Source organism: Gracilinanus agilis, chromosome 3 (genome assembly GCF_016433145.1).
Source record: "Gracilinanus agilis isolate LMUSP501 chromosome 3, AgileGrace, whole genome shotgun sequence".
NCBI classification, from domain to species: Eukaryota; Metazoa; Chordata; class Mammalia; order Didelphimorphia; family Didelphidae; genus Gracilinanus; species Gracilinanus agilis.
Window position 1 is genome coordinate 353,967,669 of NC_058132.1, and position 21,039 is coordinate 353,988,707.

At 36.3% G+C, this 21,039-nt stretch overlaps 1 protein-coding gene across 1 annotated transcript in view; it reads left to right on the forward strand.

Annotated features, from left to right (window-relative positions):
* Positions 1-21,039, forward strand: part of SPICE1 (spindle and centriole associated protein 1) — a 76,839-nt gene that overhangs the window by 12,520 nt on the left and 43,280 nt on the right. Inside the window, exon 4 of the mRNA XM_044670093.1 lies at positions 6,073-6,219. Coding sequence (XP_044526028.1) covers positions 6,073-6,219 — 147 coding nt within the window. The remainder of the gene's footprint in view (positions 1-6,072; positions 6,220-21,039) is intronic.

Here is a 21,039-nt window from a genome sequence, read left to right on the forward strand (position 1 = left end):
AGTAGGAGTGCTCCTCTCATTGCCCTGTTGCTTCCTGACCCACAACCCATACAGCCACCCCCGAACCACCTGCCCAAGGAAAAGCTCAGTCTTTCCAAACATCCAGGACATGATTGAGACCACACTGCTGCAGTGGAAATAAGCAAAACTAGATAGAAGTTAGTGAGTAGGTCAGTGAATACAGTTGAGATGTCTGTCATCAGTTTCTGGGACAAGTAGGAGAACATTCAAGAACCCCAACTTAGTTTGCAGATACTGAAGGTAAATGGGGTAGGACAGGAACTTCAATTGATTGCCAGGTAAGTGGATTAGAACAAAATTCATTTAATTTCTGTGTTTATGGCTAGATATGCCTTTAATGCATGAGTGCCTCTACCCACACCCATACACTGTCCTCTTTTCTAGGGGCCTTCCCAGGATCCTTCACTAGCTTTGGCATGAAGGTTGCTGGCAGGCTTTAAGGAATAGCCCTCTGATATGTGGCCTTTCCAATATAGGAGGCAATAAAGCTGACTTTACCAAGGATTTGATTCCAGGACTTGTATGCTCACACAGTAACAGCAGATGAGGTTGGTAAGAGATGAGGACTTACAGAGAAAATCTCTAGGCTTAGGTGAACCTTTTATAATAGCAAATGATGGATTATAGCATGGATTTGCAGTGAGATGGGGAAAAATAACTGAATGGTTGCAGGACTTTATTATTTATATGTTAGCAAAGGAACCAGTGGAGGGATCTGCCAACCTTCTCAGTGGCTGGCAGAGCAAAGGTTATTGGTAGACAATTAGATCTATCCTTTAACTTAGATGACATTCTTCTGATGTGGTTGGCTATCTACTTGTTGACTTAGCTTGGCTTTTTCCAGGGAAGTTTGACTCTAGCACACCTTGCTTAGAATGCCATATACCCACTGCCATCCCAGCCCATCCTTTTAAATCTTGTGAACTTGAGGTCCTTTAGTTTAGGCAACAGTGTATCTTGGAAGATTATACCCAGCCATTCATATTCTTACAGGTCATTTAAAAGTGTAAATGTAAATTTATTAAGCTTGTAGAATTAAGATACTATTGATAATACTAGAGAAGTATTTAGCTCATAGATAAGTATGCAGATTATTGTTCTTTAAAACAAATTTAGATCAGATAATTTCTTTGTAATCAAATGCCTCACAATCAAGTCAGTAATGACAGAGAAGGGAGATGAACAGGTTAAAACTCATGAGAAGGAAAAGAAATATATACTTTTTTTTTGGTGTCTGATTTTTTAAATATAATTTTTAATTCAAGTATTTTTCCATGGTTACATGATTCATGTTCATTCCCTCCTCTTTTCCTCCCCCCTCCCAGAGCCAACAAGCAATTCCACTGGATTATACATGTATTATCACTTAATACCTGTTTCCATAGTATTCAATTTTGTAATGAAGTAATCTTTTAAAAACTAAAGCCCCACATCCTATGCCTATATAAACAAGTGATAAATCAATGTTTTCCTTCTGTGTTTTTATCCCAACAGTTCTTTCTTTCCATGTGGATAGCATTCTTTCTCATAAGTCCCTCCAGGTTGTCCTATATCATTGCATTGCTATTGGTAGCAAAGTCGATCATCCCACGATGTTTCAGTTTCTGTGTACTATGTTCTCCTGGTTTTGCTCATTTTGCTCTGCATCATTTGGTGGAGGTCTTTCCAGCTTGTATAGAAATCAAGCAGTTTATCATTCCTTTTAGCACAATAGTACTCCATCACCATCATATACCACAATTTGTTCAGCCCTTCCCCATTGAGGTACACCCCCTCATTTTCCAATTTTTTGCCACCACGAAGAGTGTAGCTATGAATATTTTTGTACAAGTATTTTTTCTTATTGTCTCTGGGGTACAAGCCCAGCAGTGATATGGCTGGATCAAAAGGCAGGCCTTCTTTTAAAGCCTTTTGGATATCATTCCAAATTGCTTTCCACAATGGTTGGTTCAATTCACAACTCCACTAGCAATACATTAATATTGTACATTAGTACACCAGCAATACATTATTACATCGCAATTTTTCCACACCCCCTCCAACATTTATTATTTTCCTTTACTGTCATATTGGCCATTCTGTTAGGTGTGAGGTGGTACCTCGGAGTTGTTTTGATTTGCATTTCTGTAATCAGAAGGAATTTAGAACACTTTTTCATGTGATTATTAATAGTTTTGACTTAGAAGAAATATATACTAAAAGAAACACAATATTGGGAACAGAACTGGCTGCTACTTGCAGTGAAATTATCTCCAGGAAGATAGGTTAGAAACTTTCTGGAGGTCATGTCCTAGGAACTTTGAAGTTCCTAGTTAGAAAAAAAAAAAGCAAGATAGTTTCTGAGTCTCTGGGGCATCAGAAAAAGATAAGATGGAGGAGGGGGAATTCCCTAAACAATGAAAGAGAAAAAAATTTTCAAACACAAAAATCTTCACAAAGCAAGAAACTGCTTCTATTCTTCAGTATGTGTATTTTTCTCCAACCTACAGAATAAATAGATATTGACATCTCTTACTTTCACATTGAAGAAATGCATATAGAACTATCTAGCTTATTGTTCTGTTTAAATTGGTGTTTATTCTCTATATATGCAAATGTGGTACCTATACAAAAGATTGTAGGACACTTAGGTGATTTATTTAATGAGTTTGCTGGGGGAAGGTTTGGGTGAAGAGGAAAGGAAGACCTGTGGGGGGATCTTTCATAGACTGTTTTGCCAAGTGTTTGTCTGATGTTGGGTAAGTCATTTAATCTTTTTATTTTTTAATTTTAATTTTGTTAAACCCTTACCTTCCATCTTAGAATCAATACTGTGTATTGGTTCCAAGGCAGAAGAGCAGTAAGGGCTTAGGCAGTTGGGGATTAAGTGACTTGCCCAGGGTCACACAGCTAGGAAGTGTCTTGAGGCCAGATTTGAACCTAGGATGGACCTCATGTCTCTAGGTCTGGCTGTCAATCTATTGAGCCACCCAGCTGCCCCCCCCCCCCCCACTTATCTTTTAGAGCTTTAGTTTGCTTATCTATAAAATGGGAGGATTATGCTAAATGATCTCTAAGGTTCCTTACAGCTCTAAATATGTGATACTGTGAACCTAAATTTTAATCTTCAAATTGCAAACTGACTTCGTATAGGTTTTCTATGCCTAGTTTAGTTCTACTTTAATCCTTGCTAAAATTAGGTTCTGAATTGCCAATTCCTATAATTTGTGTTCATGCTATCTTAGGGGTATAACAGTAAATCCTATTGTCAGCAAGCTGAGGGTCTTTCTTTGTTTCTTTTTTCTTTCTTTTTGAAAGGTAAAATTTTTTTTTAATTAAATAGACTTTATTCCCAGGTCTCTCAGCCCCTTCTTGCCCTTCCTGCATCATAGAAGATATCATCTGACAAAAAGATACATATACATAGATTGTGAGCTTCCCTTTTCAAGGGAGGAAACTAATGAAGTCTTCAGAAAAGTTTTATCTTCACCTTCATGAGAATGCTTCTCCAGTCCTTTCCATTGCTTCTGTACAACAGATCCAGTATTCAGATTTGGCACACAACACCATTAATATGGCTTCAGTCTGTGTTTTATAACAGCTCCAGTAAGTAGCTGTGTACCACCCAAGATGGATTCTCTGCTCCTGAGGAGTATAATTGGATTTGAAGTTGGATCTGGAAATAAGAATTCTGCTGCAGCTGTTTACAATGATATGTCTGATGTCTAGTCATGGATGAGTGACTGTAAAATTCTTGGTGTGTAAAAGGTCTTGTGGTGGTAGACACTTAAGTCCTCCAGAATTCAGTTTCCCGAATAGGACCTTGTTCATCAGTTTGCAACCCATATAAATCTCATCCCATGTGACTCATCTATATCTTCCTATAAACTTATCTCGATATGCTTGACCTTAAAATCATAAAGGACTGGAATGAAGACTAGGACTCACTGGATTTTGTTATGGCTTCATTTGCAGAAGGTCTGCAAACATTCTTGGCTCTGAAGGTCTATTTGTTTGAAGACTTAATACTTAGGCCCCTTGAAATAGTGTCTATGGCCAGCAGTTCTTTCTCCAGTTGTTTTGACCTGTGATTAAATTCTGTGAGTAGTTAAAGTAGTGCAATTTGTGGGCTAGCCTAAAAAAGGAAGATTCCTGTTGCATTGAATGTATCTGCTTTATTAAATATATTTGCTTTTTTCCATGAAAAGGTTGGTGCAGGGGTTCTACGAGGGACTCAGGAATGAACATCTTTTTCTTGGAATGTCTTTTCAGCTGCATGTGGTCACTATAATAATTTTTACATAGATTCATGATTCATGTATGTGTGGGGGTGATAGAAGAAGTATCAGGAATGAAGAACCTGTGGTAAAAACATTCTACTACATTGCAAAATAAGGGAATTGCTGTAGAGTCTTCATGTTGTTTGCCCCTCTCTTCTTTAGAATAGCATCCATTTCCTATGGGTCCATTTCTGTTTATAATGTACCTGAGGAATTAATTTCTTCCCTATTGAACTAACACTTCTCTAGTTTTATATAAAGTTGATTGTGAAAGGTAATCAAGAACCATGTAGACTAGTTGAATGTGCTGTACGTGTTCCCAACAATAAATCAAAGTATTGGCTAACTTCAACACTATCAGCTAACTCAACAAGTTTTGCAAAATGGGGTTCATAAAACCCTGGAATATGATTAGAGCATTTCAGAACTCCAAAGGTATGACAACATATATTCATTAGTAGGTCCAACCAACTGACCAATTAGGCTCCCCTAGGGAAACAGGCCAGGAATGAGGCATTTCTGGAGGTGAGCCTCTCTACTGAATGACCTTGATATTTACTCACATTCAAGGCTTTGATAACCTTTGGTTGAGTAGCTTGCTGAATACTATTAAAATTGGTAGTAGTAACAGAAGTATTCTGGTACATATATGTGTTTAGTAGATGTCAAATTTCTATTTGTGTGGATTCCAGTACAGTGAGGTGCTGGAAATTTATTGTTAGGGTGAGCAAATAGACTCATCCTGGTTTGATCATGATAATCTCTATTTATTACTAATAGAACTAACCAAGAGCATGATGTAATTCCTTGTCAGGTCTTGACATAGGACCCAGGAATACTGGCAAAATCAGTGATCAACCCCTTTCATTGCTGGGGTCTGTTATTAAAAATGAGGATAACACAGGTCATTGGGCACTTCAGTTAGGTACGCCACCATGGAGGGTGTTATCAGAATTTTCAGATGAAAACTCTGAAGACTACCAAACAGCAGGCAATTTTCCATCATATTGGGAATAGTCCAATAGCTCATTTGCTCAGTATAACAAGGGAAAACAAATTTCATGTTGATTTGGTCAGTAAGGAAAATCCTGGGGTCATTACTATAGGACAGTTGTAGGGTCTAGAAAGCTAATGGGCATCTGGCTTATCTATAATTTTCTTTCAGAGAGTATGATGATCGGACATGCTTCTTGGTCTCTTTAGTTGAAAGCTGTTTTCCTTCTTAAGGGGTATGTTTTTCACCTGGAGCTTATTATGGTACAACTCCATGAAGAAAGCCACTAGATGATCCCTGTTTGGTTAAGAGAATAACCAATATGTTGTTGCTGACCCTAGCCCCAGGCTCTTTGAGTGACTGCTGGGAACACTTGTGGCTTTAAGCTATGACAGGACAGATTTGAAATTGAACCAGGATCTAGATTCAAGATTCTGTGGCAAGGAAGAAGCTTTTTTTTGGAGATATTTTCGTGGGTCACGCTGGATCTGCAGTGAGAGAGAAAAATAGTTATGGATAGTCTAGGAGCCATGTGTTTGAGGTTGGAATTGCAAATGGGGGAGAAAAAAACTCAAGCTAAACCAAGTTGACAGACCTAAAGGTGAGAGTGGATAGCCAGCTTTCAGGTAAGCAGATTAGAATGCAGCTGGTCTTACAACATGCACTAATTGTTTTGCTTATTCAGTGACTTGATGCAGCTTTTATTTGCATGCTGATCCTGCCCCATGGCAGGTTTGTGATGGACTAGCTGGCTGAGCCTCTGTTTTTTTGGTAACACATTTTTTTCATCTGTATTAGGTACGTCGTCATGAACTTCACAAATCAAAGAACAGAGCACTTGCCCATTGGGAACTTCAAGAGAAAGCTTTGAAGAGAAAATGGAAAAAGCAGAAACAGGATACACCTGATCTTCTTGGAAAAAGGAGATTGGCTATCATGAAGGAGGTAATGGTTAAAACTGTGTTTACATTTAGGATTCCTGACATGATTAGAAAAAGGAGCAGATAAGTGATTTTTTTCTTTCTGCTTTCTTACAGTTGAATGGAATTAGCAGAGTCCTGTTGCTCAGTAATTGCCTCATGTAAATGCTTACTTCTAGTTTACCAAATCTGTAGTAAAAAGAAATTGTGTACATTCTCAATTCTAGTAGTGTTTTATATCAATCTGGAAATTAAAATAAAATCCTTGCCCAATTGATTAGTAAGACACTTACCTCCCTATTCTAACCCTTTACTAGAAGTAAGTATTTACATGAAGAATTGGATGTTATTTTGTAATTGACTCTTTGTTTTTAATGAGGAAAATGGAGAATTACAGTTGTGTATCTTCATTTGTCAGTGCCTTTTGATAGTTTGGAAATTTATTTCTCTTTTATTCAGAGTGCTTCTTTCATTGTTGATGTTTAAATCATCAGATAAGGTGTTTAGGCAAGTGATTTTTCAAGTCTGATTTAAAGTATGTTATAGTTGTCTTTTGAGGAGTTAAAGGTTATTTTGATTAATGATTCCATTTTCTCAGTGAGAAGTAGGTTTCAGTTTTATATATCTGTTTGGGAAATGCTTCCTGGAACTTAAAAAAGCATTGAATTTATGAGTGAATCTTATCATTGGAGATTTTTATCTGACTTTTGACAGGCATTTATATTTTCATAGGATCATTGATTCAAGAGCTTGAAAAGACTTTGGATGCATGTTATAATTCCTTTATTTTGCAGGTGAAGGAACTGAGGTTCAGAAAGGTTATGTGATGTGTCTAAAGTTACCCAGGTGTAAGTGATAGCTTTTCTACTTCTGTATCAGATTCTCAGAGAATTAAGATCACCTTTTATATTTAAAACTGTATCAGATACTTATATCATGATTTACTACTTGATATGAGGTCTACCATGGGAGATGTCTGAAACCTAACTAAACTTTGTTTATACTTTCAGGTACCTATATGACATTGATTGTCAACCTCTTATTTTTTCTTTTTCTTGTTCCCTTTAGCTTAGCTTCCATTATAAAGGTCAAATTCCTTTCCCAAAAAGTTATGCTTATCCCTAATATTATGTTTCCCTGAAGAAAGGCAGAGAATGCTGCTTATCTATTACCTCATTTAATATATTTCCCTTTGAAAATCCCAACTGTGTGCTTTGAAGAACCTAAGATTTATGCAACCCTATTCCTTCTCTAAGACTTTCTCCTCAGTATAAAAAGCCAATTTATTTGTTACCTAGTGGTCCTTAGCTTGTTCTTATTCTTTGTCACATTTTATTCCTTCAGCTTAGTAGAAATAGATTCTCACTTTTTGCCCCCTTTTTCCTTTCTGGTGATCTTGTCTTCTTTCAGAGGTTCAGTTATCATCTCTATGCAGATAATTTCCATATGTATATATTCAGCCATAATTGCTCTCCTGAGGTATAGTCCTACATCACCAGATCTCTTTTGTATACCTCAAATGTCACGTGCATTTCAGACTTTGTATATACAAAACAGAATTCATTATCTTTCTACTTATACCTTCCCTTCGTCTGAATTTCTCTATTAGTATTAAAGGCTCCCCCATTCTCTTGTCAGCTGGTTTTGCTACCTTGATGTCATCCTCAACTCTTCATTTTCACCTCATGTTCCTGGTCAGCTACAAAATCTCATGGTTTCTATCTTTACAGGATCACTCTTATATGTACCCTTCTTTATACTTAGTTATAATCTTAGATTAGGCCTTTGTTGCCTCTTACCTTGACTGTTGTAGTAGTCTTTAAATTGGTGACCTTCCCTCAAATCTCCCCATTCTAATTCCTCCTTTACTTACCTAACAAAGTGATTTTTTTAAAGCATTAAAAGACTACAATGTCCCACTGCTCACTGAGCTCCAGTGACTCTGTTACCTCTCTGATCGAATAGAATCTTTTCTGTTTGGCATTTAAAACTCTTTACAACCTGGTCCTACTTTTCTAGTTTCTGATTCTTTACTCTGTTTTACTTACACACGTGCTTGCATGTGCACACACACACACATGCATGCTCTATTCTTTCCTATATGACACTCCTCTCCTTATGCCTTTAAGACAAACAGATGTTTTCTATGTGCTTTTGTCCTCATCATGGCAAATGATTTCTATTGGTTACATTTCCTTGGGAAATTGTAATCATGTAATCATCTGTATGTTTTTTTTTTTTTAATCATTTCCCATTTGGGGAGATTTGCTTATAAAATAAAATACAGACTTATTCTTCTTGATACTTAATCCATTTTCCTCTGCATTTTGTCTCCCCTCTTAGAATGTGAACTCTTTGAGAACAAGCCCAGTTTTTGAGTCTTTTACAACCTCAGTGCTTAGACTAGTCCTTGATACATACTAAGCATTTAAAAAGTGTTTGCCAATTGACTGACTTTATCAGCCTAATCAAAATAGTGCTCCTGCAATTGACTCTTCTCTAGATAAATTCATACTTGACACAGTGTGGTAGTAGCCTACCTTTCTAAACTTATTTCACAATTCTTTACTTTATACAATGTAAGTTCCAGGGCTAATAGGCCTATAGTTGTTCTTTTTATACTTAGTTTCTCCATCAACAGTCTCTGGTCCTTTGTGTAGCCTACCCTCTATCCATGGAATATTCTTCCTTCCTCATTTCTGCCTCTTAACTTTCTCATCTTCTTTTAAGATTCAGCCCAAATGCCACCCTTTCAGGAGGTCTTTTCTGGGCCCTGCAGCTTCTAGTGTTTTCCTTATGAGATTTTCTTCCATCTACTGTGTATCTTATAAGTACCATTTTCTCTACATCTTGTCTCTCCTGTTAGAAAATGAGCTCCTTGAGAACAGGTACAATTTTTTTGACAGTTTTTCACAACTCCAGTGCCTAGAATAGTCTTTGGTACATACTTAGCACTTTAAAAAGTTTGTCAATTATCTGACATTGCAGCCTAATCAGAACAATGCCCCTTCAGTTGAACTGTCTCTATGTAAGCCTAGAGCTTGTGGTTCTAGGTCATGAGTTGTAAGAAAATGAGAAGATGATACAATGCATAGTAAAAGGAAGTCTTATCTGACTTATTTAATAGGCTGTTGACCCTCCCCAAACAAAAGCACATAGGAACTACTTTAGCCAGCGTATAAACATTTGTGTGTCTTGACCAAGTGGAGAGAGATGGCAGTCAAAGAAAATTCTTATTCGTAAGTCTTAGAGAGCAGAATAATGGAAAATTTTGAGCTGTGCCACCTCATAAAGCAGTGAAAAATATTAGAGGGAAAAACAAGTTTAAAGAACTCTTGGTGAGAGAGACCCACTTTAGCTAGAACATCTTGAGAGCACTTAATGAAACGAGAAGGAGGACAATAGAGAAAAAGTGGAAAAGATCTGTTAGGATTTTTATAAGGAATTCCTTTCTCCATCAGTGACAGAAGAGCTATTGAATTGGCATTCTTAACGTTATAGTTCTCAGTGTACTTCATAATGAAGTAGAAATGTTTCCAAAGAAAACAAAGGCATGAACTGACTAGGCCAAATATACACATAAGTGATCTATGCTAAAAGTGACACATTTTAAATATTTCAAAGGATTGGTTTTTAAGCTACGTGAAATACATTTTAAGTATTTTGATATCAAATCACAGACATATTATTGAGAAAAAAAAGCAACCCAGAATATATCCATGATTACTAACTTATGTGCTTCCTCTTCCATTTCTTCAATATCTTTATTAGAACAATCTATAAAGTTCATTTCAGCAGGCTTTTATTAAGTACCTACTAGATGTGAGGTACTGTACTAAGTGCTGAGTATTCAAAGATAGAAATGAAAAAAGCACTGCCCTCAAGGAGCTTATATTCTAGTGGCTATAGACAAGTAAACTGATAGAAGTACAAGATAATTTGAGAACAGAAAATAATGTTAATAACTAGAGGAATCAAGAAAAATCATCTCAGAAGATGAATGTGAGCTGAATTTTGAAGGAAGGAATTTCTGAGACAAAGATGAGGAGGGGATGTTTATTCTAAGGATAAAGGCCAGCCTGGGCAAAGGACTAGAGATTGACAATAGAACTGTGTCTGAGGCAGCTGCATGGCTCAGTGGATAAAGTGACAACTGGAGATGGGAGGTCCTGAGTTCAAATCTTGCCTAAGATACTTCTTAGCTATGTGACCTTTGGCAAGTCATTTAACCCTAATTGCCTAGCCCTCACCATTCTTCTGCCTTGGAACTAATGCTTAGTATCAATTCTTAGATAGTAAGAATTTAAAAAAACATTCTGTATCTCAGGAAAAACAAATGGGTATTTGCCTGTAATGTACAGTGTTCATATTTCAATGTGTACAGGAGAAATGTAGAATTAAATCTGGAAAGGTGAACCAAAATTGTATTTTGAAGGACTTTAAATGTCAAGATGACCACGTTTTTATTTTATCCTAGGGACAATCTTTGAAGAGTCTTGAAAACATTGGAAAAAGCAATTTCGCTTGAGTGATAGGTTTGACAAGTTGCAAAGAACTGAACTTTGGCCAGAGGGGAACTTAGGACCAAGATGTAGATGGCTAAAAAGTCAGCAAGTACAAAAGCATTTGTATTAGCACATCATGTACCAGGTTCTTTGCCAAGCACCAAGGATACAGAGAGAGGCAAAAACAGTTCCTGCCCTCAAAGAGCTCATGGTTTAATGTGGGACACAACATGTAAACAACTGTGTACAGATAAAGAATATATGATAATTTTGAGATAATCTCAAAGGGAAGACTACTATTAAGGGAGATGAAAAAAGTCCTCTTGAAAAAAGTGGTATTTAGCAGAAACTTGAAGGATGCCAGGAAAGCCAGGAGGCAGAGGTGAGGAGGGAATGCTCCTCACCAATTTTAAAAGCCAAACAGGGTTTTATATTTGATCTTGGAGATAATAAGGAGTCACTAGAGTTTACTGGAAAGAGGGATGATATGGTCATACCTCTACTTTTTTTTAACCTGTACTTTTCTTAGTATCAATTCTAAGAAGGGCAAGGGCTAGGCAGTTTGGGACTAAGTGACTTGCCCAAGGTCACACAGCTAGGAAGTGTCAGAGTCCTAATTTGAACCCACATCGTCCCAATTCCAGGTCTGGATATCCACTGTGCCACCTAGCTTCCCCAATACCTATATTTTAGGAATTTGAATGGAAGTTTGTGAATGGAAGATGGTTTGGAGTAGGAAAAGACTTGAAGCAAAGAGATCAATAGAAAATTACCGCAGTAGTGCAGTAATGATGAGGCCCATGCTACACTGATCATGGAGGCATCACTCAGAAGTGAGAAGGGTGTATGTGAGAGATATTTTAAAGGTAGAATCCAGTGGTTATGGTATCACGTTAGATAGAGGGAGTGAGAATGAGGAACCAAAGATGAAACATGGGTTGCAAGTCTGAGTGACTTTGACAGTTAACATGAAACTAAGAAAGAGGGTAGAACTTTGGAATAGTAGTTCAGTTTTGGACATATATTTAATATGTCAATGAGCTATCCAATATGACATGTTCATTTGTCATTGAAGATATAAACTTGGAGGTTAGGCAAATGGCTAGAGCTGGATAAGTGTTCCACATCCCTGTGGTCACAAAGTTAACTGAAAGGTATTAAGAGAATATAAGATCTTGTTTAATACTTTCTGTTGGCCTTAAGAAGACATTTGATTAAGTAGGAAAAAATATTACCTAAGGTTGTGTTACAAAGCAGTGTCATCTATTCTATTTAAATCATTCGAGATGGCTAATATTAAATGAGACATGAAATACAGAAGTGTACATTTGCTAAAGGTGTTTGCCATCATCGTGGGCTTATACATCCCATGGAACTGGTTCATCACTACATGTATATTAAACAGATAGACTCTTTGGATGGATTTGACTACAAGAAGTGATACGGAAGAGGAGAACTGGCCAGATTGCCCCATGCTTCTTCCTGAAACTGAGTCCCATCATTTTTCTTCCAATCATGCTGCATGACAGAATCACAGAATACCCTCGCCTCCGAAGAAGGACATTTTGGAGTTATTCAGTGGGCAATGGAGAATGATATGTGGTTATGAATGTATTATTCATGAAGAATCCCATAGGAGAAACTGAATAAAGGATGTCTTCAGTAGAACCTGATACTGCTCCATCTACTTAATCTTCTACCCCTTGTAAAGGAATTTCAGACTGCACTGTATGGCAAGATTGTGTTTGAGTACTGCACAGTAGAGGCATCTCTTCTACTATTTACCTGGACCTTTTGAGAAGAGCTACTTCATTTTATTCAACACTTCTTCCCCCTAGAAATTTTGCCTGTTCATTTCTAAAGTGTACCACTTTCCTTCCCAATGCCAAAGTATATTTAAGTGAAACCCCAGAGCACTACACCCTTTTATCCACTCCATATGTTCTGGACTTATAAGTTCCAGAACTCACAGCTTTCCTTTTCCCATTTCTTTAGTGTTTTTAAACCTGTTTTCTTATAGGGCTCTTCCAACATATTAAGACATTTTCTCCCAAATCTAAACTGACCTGACCACAACACAAGATTGAGATTTACAGTCCTTTTCAAACGAATGTAGGTGCAGAACTTCAGAGTCTGTTATGATGTCGGGGCTATAGGTCCATGAAGGAAGTCTGAACCAGGTAAGGGAATAACTAATAAAAGAACTCTTTGAGGGGGATCCTGTAGAAGTTAGGTCTGTGTGGTGGGGATGAAGGGATCACAGGAAAAATATATGGATATCACATTTGCTATCTGTATGGTTTTAGACAAGACACTTAATCTACCTGGGTCTTAGTTCCCTCCTCCACAAAATGAGTAGAGTTGGCTTCTGAGGCCTTTTTCTAGCTTTAGATATATGGTCTTGTGACTATATGATCCTTTAGCCGCTCCTTCTGTTGCTATAAGATTCTCATAAGGTGTGTGAATGTGAAACTGGGGATTGGAAGAAGAGTCTAGATCAGTAGGATTTGTGGTTTTTTACTCATCCTGTTGAATGAAGGAACCCCCAGCCAATTATTTCACCTTGTCCTATTTGTTGACTATTCACTTAATCATTTTTCAACATTTATTTATTAAATAGCAAATTTTTACAATTACAAAAATTTACAAAAGACAACTAAAACAATTGAGTTTATAGTATAATGGAGGGATAAAATAAATATGAACATTTGGTACTATATAACAAATATACATTAGTTACAAAGTAGGTATACAGTAATTATAATGTAAAATGCAGGATAAAGGTTTGAGGAAAACTATGTACAGTAAAAACCCTACATTCTGAAAGATATCTGATTGGATGGCAGGAAGGAATTAAAGGCTTTTTGGAGGAGCTAGCATTTGTTCTGGGCTTTGAAAAGGGAGAGTAGAGTTTTAGAAAGTGGAATTAGTGGGCAAGGAGTAGTAAGGGATGGTGTAAGTCAGTGATGGCAAACCTTTTAGAGTCTTGAGTACTGGGCCGTGTCTCCACCCTACCTCCCTCCCCCCAGATCAAGTGAACCCCCCACTCCACCTCTTACCCCAGATAGGGAAGGGAAGAAATTTCCATTGGGTTGCTGGACAGAGGGGTAGGTGAAGTGAGGTATGTCCTCAGGTACGTCAGTTCCACCCCAGTCCCTCTGGCTTTCTGGTAATCCATTTTGGCAGGCAACTGCAGGTGTGCTCACAGAGAGGACTCTGGCATGCATGCCATAGGTTTGACATTAAGGGTGTAAGTAAAGACTTAGAGGCTTTGGACATGGCAAAAGTGTTCTAAAGATAGTAGCATTCCTGGAATGAGGACAGTAATTCTTCAGGATATAAGGAGTGGATGGGGGCATTGAAAAGCATCTAATGGCCAAGGGAAGTTATGAGTATAAGGAATGGGAGTAATAAAATATTTCTCCAATTTCCCTAGCCCTTTTGAGATAAGGAGTCATGGGGATAAAGTAGTTAGAGATACATTAGGGATGTTTTGCTTCTGCTGGTAATAATTTGAAAATAATAAGAGGCTAGAATATTTTTTCCCTTATAATATTTGAGATCAAGTATTCCTGGCCACTGTGGTTTACATAACAAAAATAGACAGAGACAGTTAAAAAAAAGTTTTTTAATTTAAGCAGGGAGCTCCTGTGTAGTCTAGAATATTTTTGGTTTTATTTTTTCTAAAACCCTTACCTTCTATCTTTTAGAATCAGTACTAAATATTGGTTCCAAGTCAGAAGATGGGTAAGGGCTAGGTAATAGGTGTTAAGTGATTTGCCCAGTGTCACACAAGTGTTTGAGGCTAGATTTGAACCCAGGACCTCTTGTCTCTAGGCCTGACTCATTCTACCAAGTCACCTAGCTGCCTCCAAGAATATTTTTATGAAAACAGGACAAAAACCAGATGGACCATGCTTTGGAATAAGTAGATTCTCATTTATGTTGACATAACACATGAAAGGCTGTATGGCACATATTTCAGTGGTTTCCCCCAGCCCAATTTATTTTGTGTCTATTTTGGCATCAGGCATGTTTTTTTGGCAGAGCATGATTAAGTAGTTGCTCTCTATTTTATCAAGCCCAGATGATTTAAAAACTTTTGCAGTGTTTTGCCTTGTTGCTTTCCAAAAATGCTTTAACTAGTCATATTCAACTTGAATCATCTCATGTAGTAACATCTCCATCTACTGGATCTATTGGATATTGTCAAAAAGACTTTAAAAAAATATTGTCTTTGATTTTACACCACCATCTTTTCCCACTATATTCTTCCTTCTATCCACTTCTTCATAATAAAGACTTTTTAAAAAGAGGGAGAAAATATAATTCAGCAAAATGAAGCAACATATAGAAAGAGACTGGGCGATGCAAAGTTTCATACACATGATCCTGCACCCCTCAGCAATGGAAGGTATTTTCTCATAGCTTTTAGTCCAAGCCTGGTCACTGTAATTTCAGTTTCTATTGTTTTTTGTTGTTCTTTTCTGTTTCTATTGTTTGTTATTATGTTGCTCTTCAAAAAAGATTCAACTAATGATATTGTTTTTTCCTAGTTTTGCTTATTTCACTTTTTTGGGCTTCTCTGTAGTTTTATTCATTATAACAAAGTAATATTCTATTACATTAATCTTATATTATTCTTTATAGCCCAGTAATATTACATGACATTAATCTGTGATCTGTTTAGCCATTCCCCAGTCAATGAGCATTATTTCCAGTATTTCCAGTAGTTCCTTTCCTACCAAAAAAAGTGTTACTATTAATTTTTTGTTGTATATGGGTACTTCTTTTTTGCTATTGACCTCCCTGAGATATATTTTTACCAGTGGAATCTCTGGGTCACAGGATATGACATTTTAGTTACTCTCTTTATGTAATTCCAATTTTCATTACAAAATGTTTATTTTATTGGTACAAATACATATTATTGGTAGTTTGCTGCCAATTTAGCACTTCACTACACCAAAAATGCATTAGCATGCTTGTCTTTCTTTATTCCCTCCAACAGTGACCATTCCTTTCTTTTGTCATCTTCCAACTTTGCTGGATATGAAGTGAAACTTCAGTTGTTTTAATTTGGATTTCTTTTGTTAGTGATTTGTCACCACAGTTTTAAGGACAGGTCGTGCCATTCTTTGGGTAACTATTGACATAGACAGTGATTGAGAAAAACAATCGAAATCTTATTTTAAAAGTTAAAAAAAATAAATTGAGAAATACTTTAAAATTAATTTCTCCGAGTAGAAAAGATGAAAGTGCCAGTTCTCCTTATACTGGAAGAACAGTACTGTAGCTTTTCTTTCTAGATAGAACCCAGTATGAGAATGTAACATCGACAGTACTAAAAATAATTTGAAGGCAGTAGTAACTTTTTGTAGCAATTCATATGATTCTTTGTCTCACCACAGAATTTTCTTACTCCTCTCTTTAAGCTTAATGTGCCTTATTTATCTGACATTGTTGGAAAACAAAGTTTCATATGAGTGAATTTCCCATGTTACTGAATTTTACTGTCAAACTTCACTTTTTTTTGATAATTTTGCTGGAAAATTTTCTAAAATGTATTCTATACTTATCTTAAACCAAAGAATGTAAACATTAGCTAAACTTTTCTTAGCCACGTAGTGTCATTGTTATCAATACCATTTCATACACTTTGACACTTTAAAGAATCTGTGCTTTCAAAGGTACAGATAGACCTTTTAAAAAGGCAGGTCATAGGTAAATCCAGTTTTCTCATTCTGTGAGATCCTTGATTGTGTTCTTCCATAAATCATCATACAGTAACTGACCAATTGGATTTTATCTTCTTTTTTTAGTATCATTTTTTTTTTTTATCCTGGGACTCCATTCTAGGAGCATAGGGCTACAACCAGTAGGCAATGGGTCGCTCAGGGTCACCCAGCTGGGAAGTGTCTGAGCCCGGATTTGAACCTAGGACCTTTCGTCTCTAGGCCTGGCTCTCAATCCACTGAGCTAGCCCAGCTGCCCCTACTTTGGGTTGCAGTTTCTTTAGCAGATGTAGTTTTTACAGGGTGGGGTTGCTAGCCCCATGCCCAACCCTCCTCCTTTTTCATCCGGGCTAGGGACCGTCCTTAGCCCAGGAGTGGTAAGGGGATATCATTAGTATCATTGGGATAACTTTATTTTAGCTGGCTCACCTTTTGTTTCTTATTCTCACAACATGATTGGTCCATATAATCATATATGTTCTTGATAATGTTATTTATATCACTTTTTTGCATAAAAGCATACTGTAGTGAACAAAATGATGGTCTCTGGAAACTTTGTGTTCAAATCCCATCCTTATCGTGGCAAGTCACTTCATTGCTATTCACCTTAGTTTCCTCATCTGTAATATAGGGATAATAATCAAACTTTACTGGATTGCTATGAGGATCAAATAAGGTAACATGTAAAGAGCTTTTCAAATCTTAAATCACTGCCATTATTATCATTCTTTGAGGTTCAAATGGATATGGTTGAGACAAGTCACTATCTTGTTATTATTCTTTTTTAATTTGCACTTATACAACAAAAGAATAAAAACTATTTCTAGCTGTCCAGTAGAGCAGAAAATAGTTGATAATTTCTATATCTCTGCCTTTTTTTTAAAGTGCATAATAGGGGCAGCTAGGTAGTTCAGTGGATTGAGAGCCAAGCCTAGAGGGTTTTTTACCCTCTAGGGTTTTTTAAAAAAAAATTAAGAGATTTGGCATATTATTTTCAAAGCTGATTGTGTTTTCTTCTTCTTAAAAAAACAAAAAACAAAAACAAAAAAAACCCTTACCTTCTGTCTTAGAATCGATACTGTGTATTGGTTCCAAGGCAGAAGAATGGCAAGGGCTAGGCAATGAGGGTCAAGTATATTTTCTTCTGAACTGCCTTTTTTTTCCTTAAAATTTTCTTTTAAATGCTTCAAAGACCTTTTCTATTTTTTCTTTTGTGCAGCATTATTGGTTTTTTTCCCCATCCCCCAAATTCTCAATCTCTAATTAAAAAAGAGAAACAAAATCTTTGTAAGAAATACATATTTTGGGGGGTAGCTGGGCAACACAGTGGTCTGAGAGTCAGTCCTAGAGACTGGAGGTCCTAGGTTCAAATGTGACCTCCTAGCTATGTGACCTTGGACGAATCACTTAACACCCCCATTTTCTAGCCCTTATCACTCTTCTGCTTTTGTGAAATTATAAGTTTTTACTTCAACAGGTAAGGCCTTTGGGTTTGAGATCTGTTGATACTAGCCCTTTTTCCTTACAACTTTTTTTGACTTGAGATTTCTTGATTTCTTGTTTTTTTAGATTAATTTTTGTTACTTTTTAAAATAAAATTATCCTTTGGTAGTTTTATTGATTTGACATTAAATAAGTATATTAATTTATACTACTATCCTTTTTATTATATGACCATATTTTGTTATTGTATTAGTCCAACCATGAGCAATTAATATCCCTTCAATGATTTAGATATGTCTTTCTTTCTATTTTTAAAAACCCTTACCTTCCATATTGGAATCAATACTGTGTATTGGTTCCAAGGCAGAAAAATGGTAAGGGCTAGGTAATGGGGGTTAAGTGACTTGCTCAGGGTCATACAGCTAGAAAGTGTCTGAGGCCACATTTGAACCCAGGACCTCCCATCTCTGGGCCTGACTCTCAACCCACTGAGCTGCCCAGCTGCCCCTTGTCTTTATTTCTATAAAAAGCATGTTTTGTAGTTTTATTCATATATCTCCTTCATGTTCCTTCAAAGGTAGACTCTGAAATATTTTAACATTCTGTATTTCTTTTTTTTTTCTTCCAGATTTTATAAAACCAAATAAAACAAGCATTTCCATATACAAATAAAAGAAGATTGCATATAAATGAAATACTAGATCTCTTTTATGTTTAGCTTGCTTTTCTTCATGTCTACATAATAAATCCTATCCATAAGTCTTTCAGCCTCTTCTCACTCTACCCACATCATATAAGGCATCATTCAGGAGACTGACATATTCACATAAATTAAGTCTTTTATGTTTTCACCTTTCAGTTCACTTTTTGGAAGTAACATTCACAGTTTATTCTTCTAACATTAATTGTGTAGTTGTGTATAATATTTTCTTGGTTTTCATTGTTCATTATCTCGTGTAGTTCTTTCCAAGTTTTTTTTTTTTGATTAAACTGCTCGTTGCTTCTCATGGCACAGTAGTATTCCACCACAATCACACCATAATTTGTTTAGCCATTCCCCAATTGATGGTATCTCTTCAATTTCCACTTCTTTGTCACCACAAAGAGAGCTGAGCTACTATAAATATTTTGGAACATATGAGTTCTTTTCCTTCTTCCCTTTACTTGGGAATTGGCTTTGTCTAATTGGTGGATCTAAGGGAGTATGCAGTTTTATAACTCTGGGTGTAATTCCAAATTGCTCTCCAAAATGATTGAATCAGTTCACAGTTCCACCAACAGTGTTGTCTGTGTCCCATTTTTCCACATTCCCTCCAAATGTTCATATTCTTATGAATTTGTCAATTCATAATGAATTTGTCTTCTATTCATATATCTGATAGCTTAATATGTTCCCAGTACTTCTAATTTGCTTATGATATTTTCATTTATCTTGATCCTGTATCATTTTTATTTTAGCTTGGTAAATGGTATAAAATATTAATCTATATCTAGTTTCTGCCATACTGCTTTCCAGTTTTCCCAATAGGTTTTTTCTCTTTCTTTTCTTTCCCAGTAGTTTTTACCAAATAGTGAATCTTCTCCCCAAAACTTGGATCTTTAGTTTCATCAAATCTATAATCTATTCTACTCTTTATTGGATGTCTGTAATGTTCCACTCATCTACCTTTCTATTTTTCAGCCAGTACCAGATAGTTTTAATAATTACTACTTTATAATACAATTTAAAATATGGTACTGCTAGATTTTTTTTCATTAATTCCTTTAATATTCTTGACCTTTTGTTCCAGATTAATTTTGTTTTTTTTTTCTTTAGCTCAATAAAATGTTTTTTTGGTAATTTAATTGGGATGGCATTGAATTAAGTAGATAAGTTTATGTGGGATTGTCATTTTAATTATATTGGCTCTGCCCACCCATGAACAATTATCCAGTTATTTATATCTTATTTCATTTGTGCCATAATGTTTTACAAATATATTCACATAGTTTATGGGTTTGTTTTGACAGATGTACTCTGAGGTATTCTGTGTATGATTATTTAAAATCTATTATTAATGGCTAAAATTCCTAGTGTTTTCATTAAGTAAAGTTTTTTTGTTGATTTCAACATTTTCACTTTTTTTCTTAAACATTTTTCTTCAGATTATACTAGTTCCTTGATTTATTAATTACTTAATTTAATATTAGGGATAAATTTTTTTCATAATTTCCCCACCAGCAACATTTCATTGTATGTCTTGAAGCCGAAGGTATTATCAACAAAAAAACAGTATGAAACTCTTGCGTGTATCTAGTGAGAGCTGTTTATAATTTTGCTAGGAGATAATATTGTTATGTAATGAAAGTATAGTTCATTTCATGCCCATTTGTGGTTTGCTCACTCTAAGTAGTCTATATCATCTTCACTAAAAAATTGCTAGCCAATGAGCTATCAGTATTTCTGGTTTATTCTTGTCTTCCTGTGGGTCCAGAACATGAAGGAGTGCTGCTGATTTAGCTGTCACCTCTGGCAAATTGAATATCATGCTGTTTTCAAGTAGAGACAACCTGTCTTTCTCAGATTTGTAGGAGCAGTTTCACCTCACTGGCTAGGACCATGTTGGCAAACCTATGGTGTGCGTGCTGGAGGGGGCTGCTCTCCTCCTCCCCTCACATGTCTGAGGACATTTCTCACATGACCATTCCCTCTTCCCAACAGCCAATGGGAGCACTTCCTCCCTCCCCTGTCTGGGGTAAGGCAGGGGTTCATATGTTGCCTGAGGGTGGCAGTTTGGGCACTTGGTCTCTAAAAGGTTCGCTATCATTGGCCTAGAATATAAATTTTAGTCTTTAGTATTGCCAAAACCTAACCAGCCATCATTTCAATGTTCCTACCAGGCTTTCACAGCTACTATATAGTTCTTAGAGCACCCTCTAGTTGCTTCCTTGCCAGTGACATAGATGACAGGTTGGGCTTTGAGGTTAGAATTATTATCATCACCATCACTGCTGCTAGTACATATTTTGCAGCCTACTTGGACTATATATAATTTTGATTCTTCTAAGATAATATGTTCCATGATTCACAGTCATATTTTATCTTCTGGAAAACATTAAGCAGAATAGGGTTTGGTTGCAGTAAGCAGTTTGGGAATGTTGAAAATACTATGGAATTTTCCT